Source organism: Lethenteron reissneri, chromosome 37 (assembly GCF_015708825.2).
Source record: "Lethenteron reissneri isolate LAM-NWPU_2019-01 chromosome 37, ASM1570882v1, whole genome shotgun sequence".
NCBI lineage: Eukaryota > Metazoa > Chordata > Hyperoartia > Petromyzontiformes > Petromyzontidae > Lethenteron > Lethenteron reissneri.
In genome coordinates, this window is record NC_083815.1 from 14,019,451 (window position 1) to 14,040,038 (window position 20,588).

At 49.9% G+C, this 20,588-nt stretch overlaps 1 protein-coding gene across 3 annotated transcripts in view; it reads left to right on the forward strand.

Annotated features, from left to right (window-relative positions):
* LOC133351494 (lamin-B2-like) overlaps positions 1-20,588 on the forward strand; it is a 67,661-nt gene that overhangs the window by 1,111 nt on the left and 45,962 nt on the right. For all 3 annotated transcript variants that reach the window (XM_061566750.1, XM_061566751.1, XM_061566752.1), the window contains exons 2-3: positions 4,223-4,325; positions 20,446-20,580. In XM_061566750.1, coding sequence (XP_061422734.1) covers positions 4,223-4,325; positions 20,446-20,580 — 238 coding nt within the window. The remainder of the gene's footprint in view (positions 1-4,222; positions 4,326-20,445; positions 20,581-20,588) is intronic.

The following is a 20,588-nucleotide window of genomic DNA, read 5'->3' on the forward strand; positions in this document are numbered from 1 at the left end:
TTGAGTACACGTTTCGCTGGTAATTACATCCAGCATCATCGGGCAATTTGCCAGAATGGTGAGGCCCTCCACTTGCTTCCGGTCTTAAATAGAGCAGCAGCAGGGTGACGTCATCTTTTAAACTCAATCTGGTGCAGTGATTCGAGGCGTGGAGGGTAATCATTAAATTGTTCATTGGTATTTGTTTCCCCTATAAGGAATTGTAATATATATTTGATGTATTTTATAATATGCCTCCAGGCCGCTCTAAGACTGTAGCTGTCAGAGCGATTACAGTTATTTGTATTTCTCTCAATTTCAATGGATTCTCTAATTAGTCTTGGCCAGTAATAATTAGTTTTACACACCCCTTCAACGTTATCAAAATCAATTGAGTGTCATTGTTGACAAGCATGCTCTGCCACTGCCGACAGTTGTGTTTGAGATAATTTAATATTTCTTTGGTGTTTTTTTTAGACTTACGCATATGTTACGACCAATATAGCATCTGCCACAAAAAAATGTATCCGATATACACCTTCTGTTAGTAATTTAGGTAATTCGTCTTTAGTGCAAGATACTAGTTTTTGAATTTTGTGTACTGTACCAAATCTTACTTTAATGTTTTGCTTTTGCAAAACACGAGCTAATTTGTCAGTTACTCCTGAGATATATGGTATTTTAATTGTTTGAACAATATGATCGCTTTCAGCAGTGTTGCTTTGCGTTCGTGATTTGGCATTCAGTGCTCTGTTAATTTGAGCATTATTGTAACCATTCTGTCGTAGTGCTTCTTTAACATGTTTAATCTCTCTCACGAGACATTCACCATCTGACAGGGTTTTAGCCCGATGTATGAGTGTCTTGATGAGAGAGGATTTCTGAGCTGGGTGATGATGTCAATGGGAGGAAACGGGAGAACAGAGGGACAATATGCAGTGAGACAACATACACACAGAGAGACAACACACACACACAGACAACACACACACAGAGAGACAAAATACAAAGAGAGACACACACACAGAGAGACAACACACACACAGAGAGACAACACACACACAGAGACAACACACACACAGAGACAACACACACACACAGAGACAAAATTCAGAGAGACACACACAGAGACAACACACACAGAGAGAGACAACACACACACAGAGACACACACACAGAGACAACACACACACAGAGAGACAACATACACACAGAGAGACACACACACACAGAGAGACAACATACACACAGAGAGACAACACACAGAGAGAGAGACAACACACACACACACAGAGACACACACACACAGAGAGACAACACACACACACACAGAGACAACATACACACAGTGAGACAGCATACACACAGAGACAACACACACACAGTGAGACAACACACACACAGAGAGACAACACACACACAGTGAGACAACATACACACAGAGAGACAACACACACACACAGAGACAACACACACAGAAAGACAACACACACACAGAGAGACAACATACACACAGAGAGACACACACACAGAGACAACATACACACAGTGAGACAACATACACACAGAGAGAGACAACATACACACAGAGAGACAACACACACACAGAGAGACAACACACACACACAGAGACAGCATACACACAGAGAGACAACATATACACAGAGAGACACACACACGCACAGAGAGAGAGACACACACAGAGAGACACACACACACAGAGACAACATACACAATGAGAGACACACACACACACAGGGACAACACACACACAGAGACAACATACACACAGAGAGACACACACACAGAGACAACATACACACAGAGAGACACACACACAGACAACACACACACAGAGAGACAACACACACACAGAGAGACAGCATACACACAGAGAGACAACATACACACAAAGAGACACACACAGAGAGAGACAACATACACACAGAGAGACAACACACACACAGAGAGACAGCATACACACAGAGAGACAACATACACACAGAGAGACACACACACGCACAGAGAGAGAGACACACACAGAGAGACACACACACACACACAGACAACATACACAATGAGAGACACACACACAGGGACAACACACACACAGAGACAACATACACACAGAGAGACACACACACAGAGACAACATACACACAGAGAGACACACACACAGACAACACACACACAGAGAGACAACACACACACAGAGAGACAGCATACACACAGAGAGACAACATACACACAGAGAGACACACACACACAGAGAGACAACATACACACAGAGAGACAACACACACACAGAGAGACAACACACACACACACACAGAGACACACACACAGAGAGACAACACACACACACACAGACAACATACACACAGTGAGACAGCATACACACAGAGAGACAACACACACACAGTGAGACAACACACACACAGAGAGACAACACACACAGTGAGACAATATACACACAGAGAGACAACACACACACAGAGACAACACACACACACAGAAAGACAACACACACACAGAGAGACAACATACACACAGAGAGACACACACACAGAGACAACATACACACAGTGAGACAACATACACACAGAGAGAGACAACATACACACAGAGAGACAACACACACAGAAAGACAACACACACACAGAGAGACAGCATACACACAGAGAGACAACATACACACAGAGAGACACACACACAGAGACAACATACACACAGTGAGACAACATACACACAGAGAGAGACAACATACACACAGAGAGACAACACACACACAGAAAGACAACACACACACAGAGAGACAGCATACACACAGAGAGACAACATACACACAGAGAGACACACACGCACAGAGAGAGAGACACACACAGAGAGACACACACACACAGAGACAACATACACAATGAGAGACACACACACACAGGGACAACACACACACAGAGACAACATACACACAGAGAGACACACACACAGAGACAACATACACACAGAGAGACACACACACAGACAACACACACACAGAGACAACACATATATACAGACACAGACACAATTTCAACCGAGAAGATGGGTACAAACTGAGCAATCATTGGAAGGACGTTACCAACCAGTTTAATTCATAACTGGCTGTGATGTTAGATGTGATTTTCGGCTCTCCGATTTTACATTAACCGGTTACATTTATCACACCAACACAGCCACCTTCGCGCGCCGACCTAGAGGTTGCGGCTCTGCGATCTGCCATTAACATGCTAATCTCTCACATTAACATAGCCACCTCAGCGCGCTCGCTCTGGAGGCCACTCACGGATCTTACATTAACATGGTAATTTTAACTTGGCAGCCCTTTAATAGGTGGAAAACCCACCACCGTAATGGTTGCTGCCCACCACTTACATCAACATTAGCTGCCCCGCCCATGCTGCTGACACACTTGGGCTACACCCATTTCAAACCTCTATAATCAGTTTGCCTTTAGAAGCTAAACCCCTTTTCCTGATGACGACCGCTTGTGTTGCGATCGAAACGTCGTAGTTTTTTGTTATTTTCTTTGAACTTATCTCCGTGACTTTACCGAAAGACTGAAAAAATCTGAATTCCTGCAGTCACGAAAGCTTTAAGTCAAGATTTAGTGTGTGGAGAAATCTATTATATCTGGTCTGCATGGCTACTTTGTTTATCTTACAGTTTATGATATTGGTTTTGTCTCCCTGCGGTTTTCTCAGCAATTCCTGTCGTAAACCTCTGAGCACTTAAATAATGTGGCATGTACGGTAATGATCCTGTACTGTTTGTATATTTGGCTCATGAAACCTCGAAGAGATATCCCACCTGGCACTTGGTCCCTGCTGGGCTGAGGTGACCAATAGATGGCATCATACAACATTGGTTGTAGCAATCTTTGTAAGTCTTTGAGTTACCCCCCCCCCCCCCCCCATATCCAAATGTTTTCTACGGGTGCCTTGGCTTTCTTCTACCTTTTAAACTTGAATTGACCAAATCTCCCAGAATAAGGTACTCTGATAACAGTCTTGAGATCAGGGAGGCCTCCCGGGAGATGGAATGACAGGAGGGGGGATGATTGTATGGGGCTCAGCGCCCGCGAGGAGCTCCTGGGCGCGAGAGTCGTGCGTAAGAGTCGTGTGTGAGAGTCGTGAGTGAATGGGCGTCGTGAGAGTCATAAGTGAGAGTTGTGAATGTGAGTCGTGAGAGTCGTGTGTCCTTGCAGCATGGACGAGGTGGGGAGTGCGGTGAGGGAGACACAGAGCGCGAGGAACGCGGAAACCTCGCGGCACGACACTCTGGAGCAGCAGCGCGCGGGGCACACGCGGGTCAGGAGCTCACCGTGACCCTGTACATACAGTGAGGGAAAAAAATATTTGATCCCCTGCTGATTTTGTACGTTTGCCCACTGACAAATAAATGATCAGTCTATAATTTTAATGGTAGGTTTATTTGAACAGTGAGAGACAGAATAACAACAAAAATATCCAGAAAAACGCATGTCAAAAATGTTATAAATTGATTTGCATTTTAATGAGGGAAATAAGTATTTGACCCCTCTGCAAAACATGACTTAGTACTTGGTGGCAAAACCCTTGTTGGCAATCACAGAGGTCAGACGTTTCTTGTAGTTGGCCACCAAGTTTGCACACATCTCAGGAGGGATTTTGTCCCACTCCTCTTTGCAGATCTTCTCCAAGTCATTAAGGTTTCGAGGCTGACGTTTGGCAACTCTAACCTTCAGCTCCCTCCACATATTTTCTATGGGATGAAGGTCTGGAGACTGGCTAGGCCACTTTATGACCTTAATTTGCTTCTTCTTGAGCCACTCCTTTGTTGCCTTGGCCGTGTGTTTTGGGTCATAGTCATGCTGGAATACCCATCCACGACCCATTTTCAATGCCCTGGCTGAGGGAAGGAGGTTCTCACCCAAGATTTGACGGTACATGGCCCTGTCCATCGTCCCTTTGATGCGGTGAAGTTGTCCTGTCCCCTTAGCAGAAAAACACCCCCAAAAGATAATGTTTCCACCTCCATGTTTGACGGTGGGGATGGTGTTCTTGGGGTCATAGGCAGCATTCCTCCTCCTCCAAACACGGCGAGTTGAGTTGATGCTAAAGAGCTCCATTTTGGTCTCATCTGACCACAACATTTTCACCCAGTTGTCCTCTGAATCATTCAGATGTTCATTGGCAAACTTCAGAAGGCATATATATGTGCATTCTTGAGCAGGGGGATCTTGCGGGCGCTGCAATATTTCAGTCCTTCACGGCGTAGTGTGTTACCAACTGTTTTCTTGGTGACTATGGTCCCAGCTGCCTTGAGATCATTGACAAGATCCTCCCTTGTAGTTCTGGGCTGATTCCTCACCGTTCTCATGATCATTGCAACTCCACGAGGTGAGATCTTGCATGGAGACCCAGGCCAAGGGAGATTTGCGAATAATCGCACCAACTGTTGACACCTTCTCACCAAGCTGCTTGGCGATGGTCTTGTAGCCCATTCCAGCCTTGTGTAAGTCTACAATCTTGTCCCTGACATTCTTGGAGAGCTCTTTGGTCTTGGCCATGGTGGAGAGTTTGGAATCTGATTGATTGATTGCTTCTGTGACCAGGTGTCTTTTATACAGGTAACAAGCTGAGATTAGGAGCACTGCCTTTAATAGTGTGCTCCTAATCTCAGCTCTTTAGCTGTATAAAAGACACCTGGGAGCCAGATATCTTTCTGATTGAGAGGAGGTCAAATACTTATTTCCCTCATTAAAATTCAAATCAATTTATAACATTTTTGACATGCGTTTTTCTGGATTTTGTTATTGTTATTCTGTCTCTCACCGTTCAAATAAACCTACCATTAAAATTATAGACTGATCATTGCTTTGTCAGTGGGCAAACATATAAAATCAGCAGGGGATCAAATACTTTTTTCCCTCACTGTACACACACAGTCACACAGTCACACACAGTGACCCCGTACCTACACACACAGTCACACACAGCAACACTGTACCTACACACACAGTCACACACAGAAACACTGTACCTACATACACAGTCACACACAGTGACCCCGTACCTACACACACAGTCACACACATTAACACTGTACCTACACACACAGTCACACACAGCAACACCGTATCTACATACACAGTCACACACAGTGACCCCGTACCTACACACAGTCACACACGGTGACCCCGTACCTACATACACAGTCACACACAGCAACACTGTGCCTACACACACAGTCACACACAGCAACACTGTACTTATACACACAGCCTCACACAGTCACACACAGTAACCCCGTACCTACATACACAACAACAACCGCCATTCGCCACTAAGTGGCGGTGACGTCACCACGACGCTTGTGCCAGGCCATGTGCACCTTGAGGCCACGTGAAGTGTCGAAGGCTCGCTGGCAGGAGGTCACGGGGCAGACCCAGGTGCCACGGGTCGACTGACTGAGATGACCGAGATGACTGGCTGATGCACCACCTGTGCCCCCTACTGTGCCAAATTGCTGTGCTTTAGCCACCCGGCGCTCCGCTCGTTGTTGTGAGCGTCGCTCCTCCGCCCTCCGTTGTTGTTGGAGGGCGACTGCCTCCAACTGAGCCTCCTCCATAGAGGCTGATCTTGACACTGCTGGTATCAGTCATCGACAAGTCCACTCAGCTCCACGTCCTCCTGTACCACATCACTCCATCTCTTCTCTAGCCTGTGCCACGTCCGTTTAGCCCCCTCGATCCGGCCGAACAAAAGCTGTTTAGGCAGCCAACGCAGCCTTGCCTGACGGAGGAGCTGACCAATGGAACTTTGCCCAGATCTTTCAATGATTTGTGAGCTCCTCACACAATCCAGCCTGGTTAAACCCAGGATAGATCGTAGGCAGGCCAACCTAAATGATTTTAACTGGCAAAGATGCTCCATTAGGGGGGTCCACGTTTCGCAAGCGTAGAGAAGGGAGGGAATGACCATGGCCGAAAAGACCTGAAGCTTCGTGCGGAGCGACAGACCAGGTAGCTTCCGCACAGCGTTATGCAACCGATTAAAATACATTGCCGCTCGACTGATTCGGAGTGAGACCTCTGCTGCTAAACCGGAGCCGCTCATGAGCAGACTGCCCAGGTATGGGAAACTCTCCACTCTCTCCACAATTGCCCCATCACCGATTGGGAGTTGTGGGGGTGGAATGTCTGATGGTACAAAATACCTAGGCAGGTGCTTAGTTTTGATGGGGCTGATGGTAAGGCCCCACCTCTTAGTGGCACTCTCCAGTTTCAGCAGCAGCGTATCCAGTGAACTGGAGCAAGTACGCCAAGCCCTCAAGATGAATGGATATTCGGACCGCACAATCCGCAAAGCTGTATCCCCAACCATGGGTAGAGAACCATCTGAGGATCCAATAAAAATCATCACCTTGCCATACATAGCAGGGGTTACCAAAAAGATTTTCAAAATCTTAAACAAACACAAGATTCAGGTTCGATTCAACAAAGTACACAAAATCCGTGACCTGATCCCATCTGTGAAAAATGTAATTCCTGACATGCAACACCCTGGTATCTACAAACTAAGTTGTGTCTGCGATAGCAGTTACATTGGGGAAATGAAACGACGTCTCGGACCGTGTTCGCGAACACAAGGCAGATTTGAAACACGGCAGAACCAAGACCTCTACCATGGCTGATCACTGCTTGAACGCGGTGGGCTTGTTTTTTTCCGAGACCAAGGTACTCTGCAAACCTTCGGGCTACCCTCAAAGATGTATTCATGAAGCCATCCAGATATATAAACACAGACATAACTTCAACCGAGAAGATGGGTACAAATTGTGCAATCATTATTAACCAGGTAAAGCCTTAACTGGTTGTTGATGTTTCCATCCTACCTGCCATTGTCAGTAGTTATTTCCGACTCTCTGAGTTACATTACCAATTTACATAACCAAGTTAAATGTCTTTACATTAACGGGCTAAATGTCTCACTAACAAAGCCAACGTTGCCCCTTTCCCTCGATGTGGCGGTGGCTCTCGTTTTTAAAATCCTTCATATTAAGTTCGCTTGCTTGCTTGCTTGCGTGCTTGCTTGCTTGCTTACGACCGTGCAAATCTTTCGGTCGTTTTTTAACCCACTTCCCGTGATCCAATCGAGCTGACATTTTCCACACAGACTCGTTGTGCGTGACAATTAATTTTCGTGAAATTTTTGTAGCAAAATTTTACACTTTTTAGGATTTTTTTTATCTTTAATTACCAATTGCTTAATGCTGCCAGGCAATCATCTGACCCATAGGTGGCAGCCATCTCAAGCCAGAGGACGAGAGGACTCTAGCTGCCACGCATATAAAGGATTTATAGTGAAAAACTTTGTTTTTACGGGTTATATTTTTTTAACAGACTATAACTGGCTGTGATGTTGTTGTGTGTGTGTGTCTCTCTGTGTGTGTGTCTCTTTGTGTGTGTGTGTCTCGGTTTGTGTGTCTCTCTCTCTGTGTCTCCCTATATGTCTCTCTCTTGTCTCTTTGTGTGTATGTGTGTCTCTCTCTGTGTCCTCTCTGTGTGTGTGTCTCTCTATCTGTCTGTGTCTCTCTATATGTGTCTCTCTGTGTGTCTCTCTCTGTGTGTCTCTGTGTGTGTGTCTCTCTCTATGTGCGTGGGTGTGCCTCTCGGTGTGTGCCTCTCTCTCTCTCTCCTTCCCTCAATGTGGTGTTATCCCTCGTTTGTTCCCCTCGTTTTCAAACGAGCCGTTGGTTCGTTTACATTGACATGCTAAGCTAATCTCTCAAAATACAATGGCCACCTCCGCAGCTCTCGCATCAACCCTGCCCCCCCCCATCTCGGTTCCCATCTTTGGATTTCCCACTCGCTTAGGAACAATCTCTAGCTCCCACCCTCTTGCCCGATGCGGCAACCCTCCGCTCCTCTCGCCTCTATATATAAGGACTTGTTTCAGCGGCCTGTTTCTATCTCCCACCTGACGACGATTGCTTGTGTGGCGATCGAAAAGTCGTGATCTATTGTTTTTTCTACCTACGTGTTTTTACCGAAAGAACCAAAGAGTATGTTAATGCTATTTTACATTCATTCGCATGTTAAGTTTGCATTAACATGCTAATGTCTCACATTAACATCACTAGCCCCGCCCACTTCGTTTGTGACCCTTGGGCTACACCCATTTTAAACCTTTCAAACAGTCTTCCTCAGCAGCTTTCCCCCTCTTTTTTAAATCCTTTATAACAGGACCCTGCGGGGTGGGCTGGTAGGAACGAATAACCAAAGAATATAAACATAATGTATTATTACACTTGTTTAGCCAGGAAAGCCCCACTGAGTCTAAAGGTTTTTCTAGGGTCCTGCCAAGTGTTTGTAGTAGGGGGCGATGTTGCTACACCTAATCGGACGATACGAAGGGAGAGTGTGAGGCCTAGTTCTAGGCTTTAGGCCTAGCTGTAGGCTTTAGGCCGCTGTGAGTTAATTTTTAATTTAAATGTTTTAATTATTTACGTAAAAGCTTTAAATGTAAATGTTTCTATTTAAAAACATCAGGGAATGTAACATTGTTAAATATTAACTCCCTTTCACACACGCGGGGGTACGATACGAAGGGAGAGTTTGAGGCCTAGTTCTAGGCTTTAGGCCTAGCTGTAGGCTTTAGGCCGCCGTGAGTTCATTTTTAATTTAAATGTTTTTATTATTTATGTAAAAGTTTTAAATTTAAATGTTTCTATTTATAAGCATCAGGGAATGTAATATTGTTAAACATTAACTCCCTTGCACACACACGGGTTAATTTTTTCTTCCCGATGACGAACGCTTGTGTTGTGATCGAAACGTCCTAGTTTTTGGTTATTTTTTGTTATTTTCTTTGAACATATCTCCGTGACTTTACTGAAAGACCCAAAGAATATGAATTCCTGCAGTTACAAAAGCTGTAAGTCAAGATTTAAGGTCCTTATTGATTGTGAGCAGGTCAAGGACCCTGTAAGCATGAAGAATAACCCAGAGCTCTGTCCTATTGATAGTGTAGTGGCATTACTGGGTGATGCCACTGCTCCCCGGTTGTAGTGCCAGCTCCAGGTCGACAGGGGGCAGAAGAGTGCCCGGATCGAGCTGAGGGGCTCGTGACCGGAGGTATCGACCCCAGGACCCCCAAAATGTGGCTGGGGGGATGACGTGTCCACAACCCAGGTCCTTCTCGAAGGTTCGAGAAGTAGGGCGTGGCCAGGGGCAGAGAGAGCCGGGACTGACTATATAGGCCGGACCCCTGAACGGGTCTGGCTGCTGTTGTATACTTGAAGACCCGAAGCCGTTAGCCCAGAGGACATACCTCTGTAGAGTATCGGGTGGAAAGGGTCGTTACCCCTTCGTGTCAAGGTTACGTTGTTATAATAAACGTGTTGCCTCGAAAGAAGTCTCGCTCTCCGTTCTATCCACTACAATAGTATCATAGACCTTGACAAGGTCAATAAAGCAGAGGTATAGGTCCTATTGAAATTCCATACACCTCTGCCATAACAGGACAGAGAATATGGCATCTGTGCAGGACTATCCCATTCTGAAACCACATTGGTGATCCACAAGCCATTTCTCAGTGTGCCTGGCAAGATGGTATTGAATATTCCTTGCCAGGACCTTTCCTGGAACACTGGGGAGTGAGTTGCCCCATTAGTTGTTACAATCGATGCTGTCCACTTTCCTCAAAAGGCGTACCATCAGGGCACGCTTCCAGTCCTGTAATTAATTAAGGTAGCATGAACAAAATTGCCACCCTCCCTCAGAAGTTCGCTTGTGATGTCATCTCTGCTCAGCGTGTCTTCCTGGTTTCAGACGCTGGATCACTCTTCTTACTTCCTCAACAGATTGCACATCAGTCAGCCATTCACTTCCGCCAATATTTGAGGCACAACAGGCCTGACATATTGTGATGTCAACTGGGCTAAGTTCCTATCGCTCGAGATCCCACAGAAATGCTCAGCGTACTGCAGACCTGGTTTGATATCAGATCACCACCACTCTTTCCCTTAATAATAGGCATAGGTATGGCACTGCAATTTACTTTTTAGATGGAATTATAGTGATTTGTGACCGCGAGCTGCTATGGCAGTTCCCATTTCCTCAGTAGCCTCCAACCACCACTCATCACACAGTGAGCGTTCGGACATTCCACTTGGCCAACCACAGCAGTTTCCTGACGTTTCTGGATGAACCTCTAGGCCAGGGGTGGGCAGACTTTTTCACTTGCGGGCCACAATGGGTTCTAAAATTTGACAGAGGGGCCGGGCTAGGAACAGATGGATAGAGTGTTTGTGTGAACTAATATAAATGACATGTAAAAATCATTACATGAAAGGATTTGGCCTTTGACAGGTAGCAAAGCTTTTATTTGCAAGGAAATTTAACAAATTGCACGAACATGAACAATACAAAACATGTTGTAACGTGACTGATGAAACATCATGAAAACATCTGAGGCCTGCGCCCAAACCAATTACCTCACTTGAACTTCTTTATTATCTACATTAACAGGTTAGAGCAGCCACGCAGGCTGTGTGATGGAGATTTGGCTCCAACCTCGCTGCAGCAACAGATAATCAGTTTCAGTGGGAACAGTGTTGTTGATCTCCCATTCAGTTTAACAGAGTTGAACTTCTCCTTTAGGACGGAGTCAGACTGAAGATCTATCAGTTCCAACTGCAGCTCCTGTGGTGCTGTTTCAGGGTCTTGTGACAGGGGACAGGACACCAGCTGAAGTGACTGTTCAATGTTTTCGAAATCAGAGAACCTACGGTAGAATTCTCCGTGCAGGTCCTCAAGCGATTTGCTGTATTTTTTGCGTTTCGCGGTGCCTCTTCCTGCATGGCAAGTGTGGGGAAATGAGCGAAAGATTTGTTCGCAATTTGTCCGGAGAACAAAGTGAGCATAGATTTGAAGGCTTTCACATGTTTGTACATGTCGTGAACAAACTGATCTTTCCCCTGCAGTTTCACATTCAGCTCATTCATGTGTGAAAATATGTCCACAGCAAACGCAAAGTCACTAAGCCAGTTCTTGTCGCTTAGCTCAGGGAATTCGTCAGATTTCCCCATCAACTCCAAAAATGCGATGATGTCCTCTTTTAGCTCCCACACTCGTTGTAACACTTTCCCCAAACTTAACCAGCGGACACGAGAGTGGTACAGCAAGTCATGATTATCCGCATCAGTTTCTTCCAGGAACGTAATAAACTGACGGTGCTGAAGTCCCCTTGCTCGTATAAAGTTCACAAGTTTTACGACTGGATTCACGACATGATTAAGCTGCAATACAGACGTACACAGGGATTCCTGATGGATGATGCAGTGAAGGAAAATAAGATCCTGGACAGGGTTTTCCTCTTTCACTTTATCCTGGATTCTTTTCAGCAGCCCAACATTTTTTCCAGTTAAATTTGGCGATCCATCCGTTGTGACATTGACAAGTTTACTCCAAGGTAGCGTCATTCTTTCGATGACAGCAGATGCCTGGTTATACAAGTCCTCTCCCCGCGTTGTTCCTTTCAGGGACTCCATGGTCAAACACTCCTCTGTTATCGCAAAACTGTCGTCAATGCCTTGGATAAAAATGAGGAGCTGAGCAGTGTATTTTACGTCCATACTTTCATCCAGCGCTAGTGAATATAATTCAAAGGAATCAGACTTTTTGTTTAATTGACTGGCTATATTTTTATCAATCAGTTCCACACGGCGAGTCACAGTCCTGCGTGGTAAACTGACTTTTTAAATTTGCTTTTGATCTCCGGACACAAGATGTCTGCTGTCTGTACCATGTATTTGTAGGGGTGTTAGAGAGAGAGCCGTTATGCATGGCAGCTTATCGGAAACAAACACAGTGGGCGGGGCTACGTGAGTGCACGGGGGGGTGCTCTCAACGACGTCCACACCGGGCAGCCCGGGGCCCCACCCCTCAGCGGGGGTTGAGTATAAAAGGGGATGTGTCAGAGGGCTCGGGGGAAAAATGTTAAGCTAACGAGAAGACTGAAGACATCTTAGCTAGAGCCCTGGACTCCCCTAGTTCGACGTCCTTATCAGGGCCGAACAGGATCGAGCCAGCGGCGTGGTTCCGAGAGCCAGAGCTGGTGCTCTTGTCAGAGCAGGTCTGGGACTCCGGGTACCGGGCCCGACTTACCAGTATCGGGCCAGATAGCCTCCCCTAGCCCGTTAGTGGAGGACTAAGAGGCAGGCTAGGGTAGCTAGCATGTATATTCCCAGCTAGCCGGGTGAGGGGGCCGATACCCCCTCGAGTGTTATATGCCCACTGTTGTGCTGTGAAATAAACCCGTGTGCCTCCAACTCCGGCGTCAAGAGTCGTCAACGGTATTACATCTGGTGTCAGAAGTAAAAATCTACGAACATGGACACGCGCCGGACAGCTCGAGTCAGGATACCGGGGGCGGAGGACACCGCTGCAGTCGGAGAGCCCGGGACGGGTGAAGAGAGCACGGAGCAGTCAGGGCCAGATACGGCTACGCCGCAGCAACAGGAGGGTGGGGAGGTGTCGGCAGAGGGGCTGAGGCAGGCGCACGCCAAGCTGATGGAGCTGCTGCACGCCGCTGCCAGCATGCTGGACCACATCACTCATCTGGGGGCTGCTGGACCGCTACGGGGCGACGAAAGCCGACGACCACAGCGCCTTCCCGCCATTTCGGCGGAACACCAATTTGAAAATCCCGCCATCACCGCAGCTGCAGTTGAGGGCGTGGCCGGCCTGAGCATCGCGTCCAACGGCGGGAGTACAGTACCTGCAGCGTCATCACCAACGGACGGGACGTCACCACGGGTGCGACCGGCGATGCCATCGGTCGTGCGCGCCGAAGCAGAGCCGGGTGAGGGGAACGAGGAAGGGCGACCTTCTGCGGCAGCCGCTGCGCTACATCAGCGACTGCCTCCACTCAAAGAATTTGTGGGCGAGGAAGGCGACTGGGGCGGCTTCCAGCGGCGCTTCCTCGCTCACCAGGAGATGGCGAAGTGGACGGACGCCGAGGCTCTCCGCGCGCTGCCAGCACTCCTCGACAGCGACGCCCTCGCCACTTTAACATCGGCACCGAAGGAGAGACGCTCTATGCTGCAGATGGCGATGCAGGTGCTGGCTGCAGTTTACGGTCCGCCGTCAGACTGTCGCCAACTCTTCTACGATCGCCAGCGGAGGGCAAAGGAGTCGCCTCTGGCGTACCGCACAAGCCTCCTGGCACTGGCAAAGGCGGCCTTTCCACGGATGGACAACGAAGGTGTCGACGCCATGGTTACGGAGAAGATACTCCTGCTGGCGGACGACTTGGAGATCGTCATCGTCGCACAGGACGACGCGGAGATGTGCTCCCTCCAAGCGGCACTACTCCTCCACGCAAACCTGCTCGCACAACGACACAAGGCCAGCAAGGCGGCGAGCGGGCGTACCGTGGCCGCAGCCACCCTCCCGGCGGAGGAGGTCTGCGCCATCGACCATCAACGGCAGCAGGGAGCGGGAGTACGAGCGGACCGGGGCGGCTCGAGCCATCCCGATCATCCGTCGTCGTCACCAGCGCTCCCGCGCTGCTACAACTGCGGCATTTGGGGCCATGTCGCCTCGGGGTGCCGCTCTCCTCGGCAGCGCGGGACGACACCTCGACGGGACGCCGGCCCTCTTCCCAAGCTCCATCATCATAACCCGGCGAGTCGCGGCACCTCACATGTTTGGCCCACGCACACACCCGCCACACACTCATACACCGCACCGATTGGGGGGCCAATATTGCTCCCCATCGCACCAACACGCACCACTCTGGGTACTCAGATTGAACCCAGCCAGTGGTCCGTGTTGGCCCATCGTGTTGTAGCTGCGTCGTCGGGGTCGTTGGCCGTTGTGGGGCACATCGACGGGGTCGAGGTGCGCACCCTGGTCGATACGGGAGCATCGGCGACCATTATTTCGGAGTTAATTTACAATATTCTCCCTGCCCAGAGCCGTCCTTTGATGCCTGTTAACGTGCCATTCTTTGCTGCTAACGGGGGCTCACTTGGCATCATCGGACAGATTGGAGCCCAAATTTGTATCGGGGATATTAAATTGTCTGGGCCGATTTTTGTTTCCTCCTCGCTGGCGGTTCCGTGCCTGCTGGGGACGGACTTCCTGGCCAAAATGCCGATTAGGATATTAATCGACCAGGAATGCATTGAGCTCCCGTCGGGCCGACGCATGGCGTTTCTGCCATCCCCCGGTACGAGTCGGACGGCGTACGCAACGGTGCCGGCGTTTGTAGATAGAACGGTGCGCGTTCCTCCGGGGGCACAAATGTTGGTTCCTTTGAAACTTCGGCGGCCCTTCGCTAAGGGCATTGGGGCCCAAGGGGTTCTGCTGGGGCCGTCTAGGGCTGGGGTTAGTGGACCTCATTTACTTCCGGCCCAGACCATAGTAAGAGGGGACGGAAACCCCTTCATCGCGGTCCTCAATGTGGGCTCGCAGACGGTGGTGGTCCCGCAGGGGACCGTGCTTGCTCACGCGACACCGGTGCCCTGTGAGGAACCCGTCGCGAATCACGTGAGTGCTGTCCCTGCGCCGCGACCACATTCGGACAGCGATGAAGGGTGGCTCGAGGCACTTTGTGCGGGATCGACGGACCTGTCAAATTCAGAGCGTCAACAGCTTAAAACGCTAATGCGGGAATTTTCCGACGTTTTCAGTCGGGACAAATACGATTTGGGTTGCACTCATCTGCTGCGTCACCATATTGATACGGGTGACAGCGCGCCAATACGCCAGAATCCGTTTCGGTTAAGTCCCGCCGAAAAGGACCATGTCAAATCGGCTATTGATGACATGTTAGCCGCCGACATAATTTCTCCTTCCACCAGCCCTTGGGGAGCGCCGATCGTCCTGGTTAAAAAGCAGGATGGCTCATTGCGGTTTTGCGTTGATTTTCGGCGCCTTAACAAAATTTCGGTTGCCGACGCATACCCGCTCCCACGGATGGACGAATCGCTGGACGCCTTGGCGGGAGCGCGATTCTTCTCCACATTGGATTTACTTTCGGGATTCTGGCAGCTTCCTCTGGACGATGATTCAAAGCCTAAAACTGATTTCTGTACACCGCACGGCCTGTTCCAATTCAACCGGTTGCCGATGGGACTCCACTCAGCGCCGGCAACTTTCCAGCGTTTGATGGAATTGGTTTTGGCTGGATTGCAATGGGATTCGTGCCTGATTTATTTGGATGACGTTATCGTCTTTAGTAAAACTTTGACGAACATCTCCAGAGGTTGCGGGCGGTTTTCCTAAAGATGCGGGCTGCTAATTTGAAATTCAAACCCCAAAAATGTCATCTGTTACGCGATTCGGTGCGTTATTTGGGACACATCGTGGGGCGCTCAGGTATTGCTACCGATCCCGCCAAAACGCAGTGCGTCAGCTCCTGGCCGACTTCCACCTCGGTGGGAGAGGTCAGGAGTTTCATTGGCTTCGCGTCGTATTACCGACGATTCGTCGCAGATTTTGCGACGATTGCGAAACCCCTACACGCTTTAACATCAAAAGGGGTTCGGTTCCACTGGGGTCAGGAGGAGGAGGCTGCTTTCTGCTCCCTTCGGGACGCCCTGGTAAAAGCTCCTCCCTTGATTTACCCCGATTTTTCTAAGCCTTTTTTGCTCGACACCGATGCGAGCAACACGGGTATTGGGGGCGTGCTTTCCCAGGTGGTTGACGGCGTGGAACGGGTGGTTGCGTACGGCAGTCGGGTGTTGTCTCCGGCGGAGCAAAGATATTGTGTCACCCGTCGGGAACTGTTGGCAATTGTCTATTTCATCCAACAGTATCGCCCATATCTGTACGGTCGGCATTTCACCGTCCGCACAGATCATGCGGCACTGCAGTACGCCCTGCGAGTTCAACAGCCATCGGTACAATTGTCCCGATGGTTGGAGATCCTCCAGGATTTTGATTTTGAAACCACCTACCGTAAGGGCGTTCGCCACACCAATGCGGACGCTCTGTCGCGCATGCCAACCACCTCCGAATGTGCATGCCTCCTGGGGTCAGGACGTTGCAGGCCAGCAGGGGACATACCGGTTCCGGTCCTGGCGGCTGCCGGCGACGACGAAACATTGGTTCCTAATTCAATCGCACAACAGGGAAAAGATTCCCTGTTGGGGTTGCCCATCAATGAATGGGGGCGCCTCCAGATGGAGGATACCTCTCTCCTCGGGTTGCGTCGTCGCGTCGGCTGTGCTGGGCAGGGCAGGGGTGATGCCGACGCATGGGAATTGGTGCATGGTCTGCTGATGCATTGGGACGGGAAATCCCATCGACATCGGCTGGTGGTCCCTTTGGGGTTGCGGGGCAAGGCGGTGTGGGCCGCACATGAGCGCCTCCTACACCTGGGGACCCAAAAGACCCTCGCCTTACTCCAACTCGATTTTTTTTTGGCCAGGCATGACGAAGGATGTCGGGGATTTACTGGGGTCATGCCCTCGGTGCGCGCAACGAAAACCGCCAGCACGTGTGTCTAACCCACCCTTGCAGTCAATCAAAGTGTCCAGAGTTAACGAACTCGTCGCGCTGGATATTTTGGGCCCATTCCCCGCCACACCCAGGGGCAATAGATATTTGTTGACGGGTGTGGAGTATTTCACGCGCTGGCCTATGGCCTGGCCCCTTCTCAACCAGTCGGCAGCAGCCATCGTGGAGGCCTTTGTTCAGGGTTATGTCCTGGACAAAGGTGCTCCGGAGCGGCTGCTGACCGACCAGGGCAAAAATTTTTCCGGTAAATTGCTCAAAGAAGTCTGTGAGCTCCTGGGGACGAAGAAAATTCGTACCTCCCCGTATCACCCGCAGACTGACGGGATGGTCGAGCGTCTGCATCGGACCATCACGTCAATGTTGTCACAGCAGGTGTCGGACTCACAGACCGATTTGGACTTGCAAATTCAAGGGGTATTGGCGGCGTACCGGATGGCCCCCCACGCAGCTACGGGATTTTCACCCTTCTACCTCATGTACGGCCGCGAACCTGACCCGCCTGTTCGTGCCCAGCTGCAGATCCCCGCGCCTCAGGGAAAAACTAAATTGGCTGACCATGTGAAATTTAATTTGGCCAAATTGACAGAGGCACGGGATGCTGCCATACAAAACTCTGACCTCCGTCAGAAAGCGAACGAGCGACTCAGACGGGGTCGGGCGCACATGCTGCAGTGGAAGCCGGGGGACAAGGCATGGCTGCACTGTCCCCAGGTGCCATTAGCAACCTCCTCTAAGCTGGTGCGGCCGTGGCGGGGCCCTGTGGAGGTAGTTGAGGTGTTGCGATCGCAGTGCGTGCGTATCAAATGGGGAAAGCGGCGGTGGTTCGTGCACCCCTCTAGATTAAAACCATTCGTTGCAGTACACATCCCCACTTCACGCACGCGTGGCCAAACATGTGGGGGGTCGGCCGACTCACTGGGTCCGTCTCCGTCGCTCTCACCTAATGCCTTGCCGGCTGTGCCACCTCCAGGTGCATCAGGAGTGACGGGCTCACGCCCGATCACCCCTCCTGGGGATGCCAAGGGTCACGCGGCGTCGGATGAGGACTCACCCCAAGACGGACTGTTGCCACAGGATGGTCCGCCACCCGGGGTTACCCCATGTGAGGGGCCCGCTGCAAGGACGCGCGCTAAAATGCGCAGACTGTTGTGAGGACGGAAGATGTGTACATAGGTTGTGTTCATTGTGTGTTGTGTGAATGGTGTGTTCCCCGCTCATTGGATGCGTATGCGTTGGGCTCACCATGTGTTGGGTGTGTGGTGGGTTCCCTGCAAATCGTATGTATGCTGTTTTACGGAATTCGTATTTATTCGGGGGGGGGTGCGTCGGGTTGTTTTCTCTTCTTGCTGTTGCGTTCTTGTTGTGTTCTTGTTCTTGTTATTGTTGAAAAATAGTGATGCACACGCGCGGTCAGGGGGTAAATGCGCTTTTATTGTCGTTTTTTTTGTATGTTGGCAGCCGGGACGGCTGCAAGCTATGCGGGGGTGGGGGTGATGTAGGGGTGTTAGAGAGAGAGCCGTTATGCATGGCAGCTTATGGGAAACAAACACAGTGGGCGGGGCTACGTGAGTGCACGGGGGGGTGCTCTCAACGACGTCCGCACCGGGCAGCCCGGGGCCCCACCCCTCAGCGGGGGTTGAGTATAAAAGGGGATGTGTCAGAGGGCTCGGGGGAAAAATGTTAAGCTAACGAGAAGACTGAAGACATCTTAGCTAGAGCCCTGGATTCCCCTAGTTCGACGTCCTTATCAGGGCCGAACAGGATCGAGCCAGCGGCGTGGTTCTGAGAGCCAGAGCCGGTGCTCTTGTCAGAGCAGGTCTGGGACTCCGGGTACCGGGCCCGACTTAGCAGTGTCGGGCAAGATAGCCTCCCCTAGCCCGTTAGTGGAGGACTAAGAGGCAGGCTAGCCGGGTGAGGGGGCCGATACCCCCTCGAGTGTTATATGCCCACTGTTGTGCTGTGAAATAAACCCGTGTGCCTCCAACTCCGGCGTCAAGAGTCGTCAACGGTATTACATATTCTTTTACAAACTTGCCTTCGGAGAAAGTGGTAATGAGTGGTAATGTTGGTGAGAAGAAGTTTTTAAAGAAAATTTAAATCGAAGTGAAGAAAGAAATTATTGAAAAGTTTGTATAATTAATAATTTTTCAAACTTTAATTATGTTTTCTGTGCTTAAAACTCTTTTAAAAAACTGTGGGCTCTAGAAGGGACTCGTGAAATTCGGAGAGAACTCGCAGTTAAGTTTTGTTTGTTTTGTTGAATTACACAAAGTGCGCCATCTAATGTGGAAATGGGGGCATTACAGGAGGAAGGTAAAATTTAATTTAATAATATTTGGACAAGTTCGGCGGGCCGGAATAAAAAGCCCAACGGGCTATTTACGGCCCACGGTCCGTGCTTTGCCCATGTCTGCCCTAGGCTCTGGGTGGGGGCTCTGCCAAAAGGGGTTTGGCAGGAGATGTTATAGGTGCCTGTCCCCCTGGGCCTTCTGCCCAAGCTTAGATTTTTCTGGGGTTTTTGTTTGATGATTTAGTTGAAGTTAGAGTGGTTACCAGCCCCTTTGCATCTGCCCAGACACACTGTTGGCCACTGTGGCAGCTGTGAGCGCCATTAGCAGGGGTCGGCAAAAATTCAATATCTCAAGGGCCGCAATGCATGTGAATAACGTCACGAAGCAGCGCTAAAGAGCCGCATGGGGCTCCGGAACTGCAGGTTGCCAACCCCTGGCCATGAGGCGAACAGCTGATTAGTATCAGCCTTCCCCCGAATAGCATTGCTCACATCACACCACACAGGGTTTGTTTGGCCACACACACACCGTGTCCTCCACACAGACTGCCATGCCAGCATGTGCTGCGGGTGCTCTCGCCCTTTGCTCCCGTTCTTCCCATGGACCCCGCTTGTGTCGCTGCAGTGCAAGGTCCTGGCGCAGAGGGCGCACGCGGCACGCGCCAGCGAGGAGCGGCTGAACCGGGTAGAGGCGGAGAGGGACGCTCTGAGCGCTCGGCTCCGGGAGGCCGAGTTGCAGACTGAGGCCCTGAGCTGCTCGGTAACGCA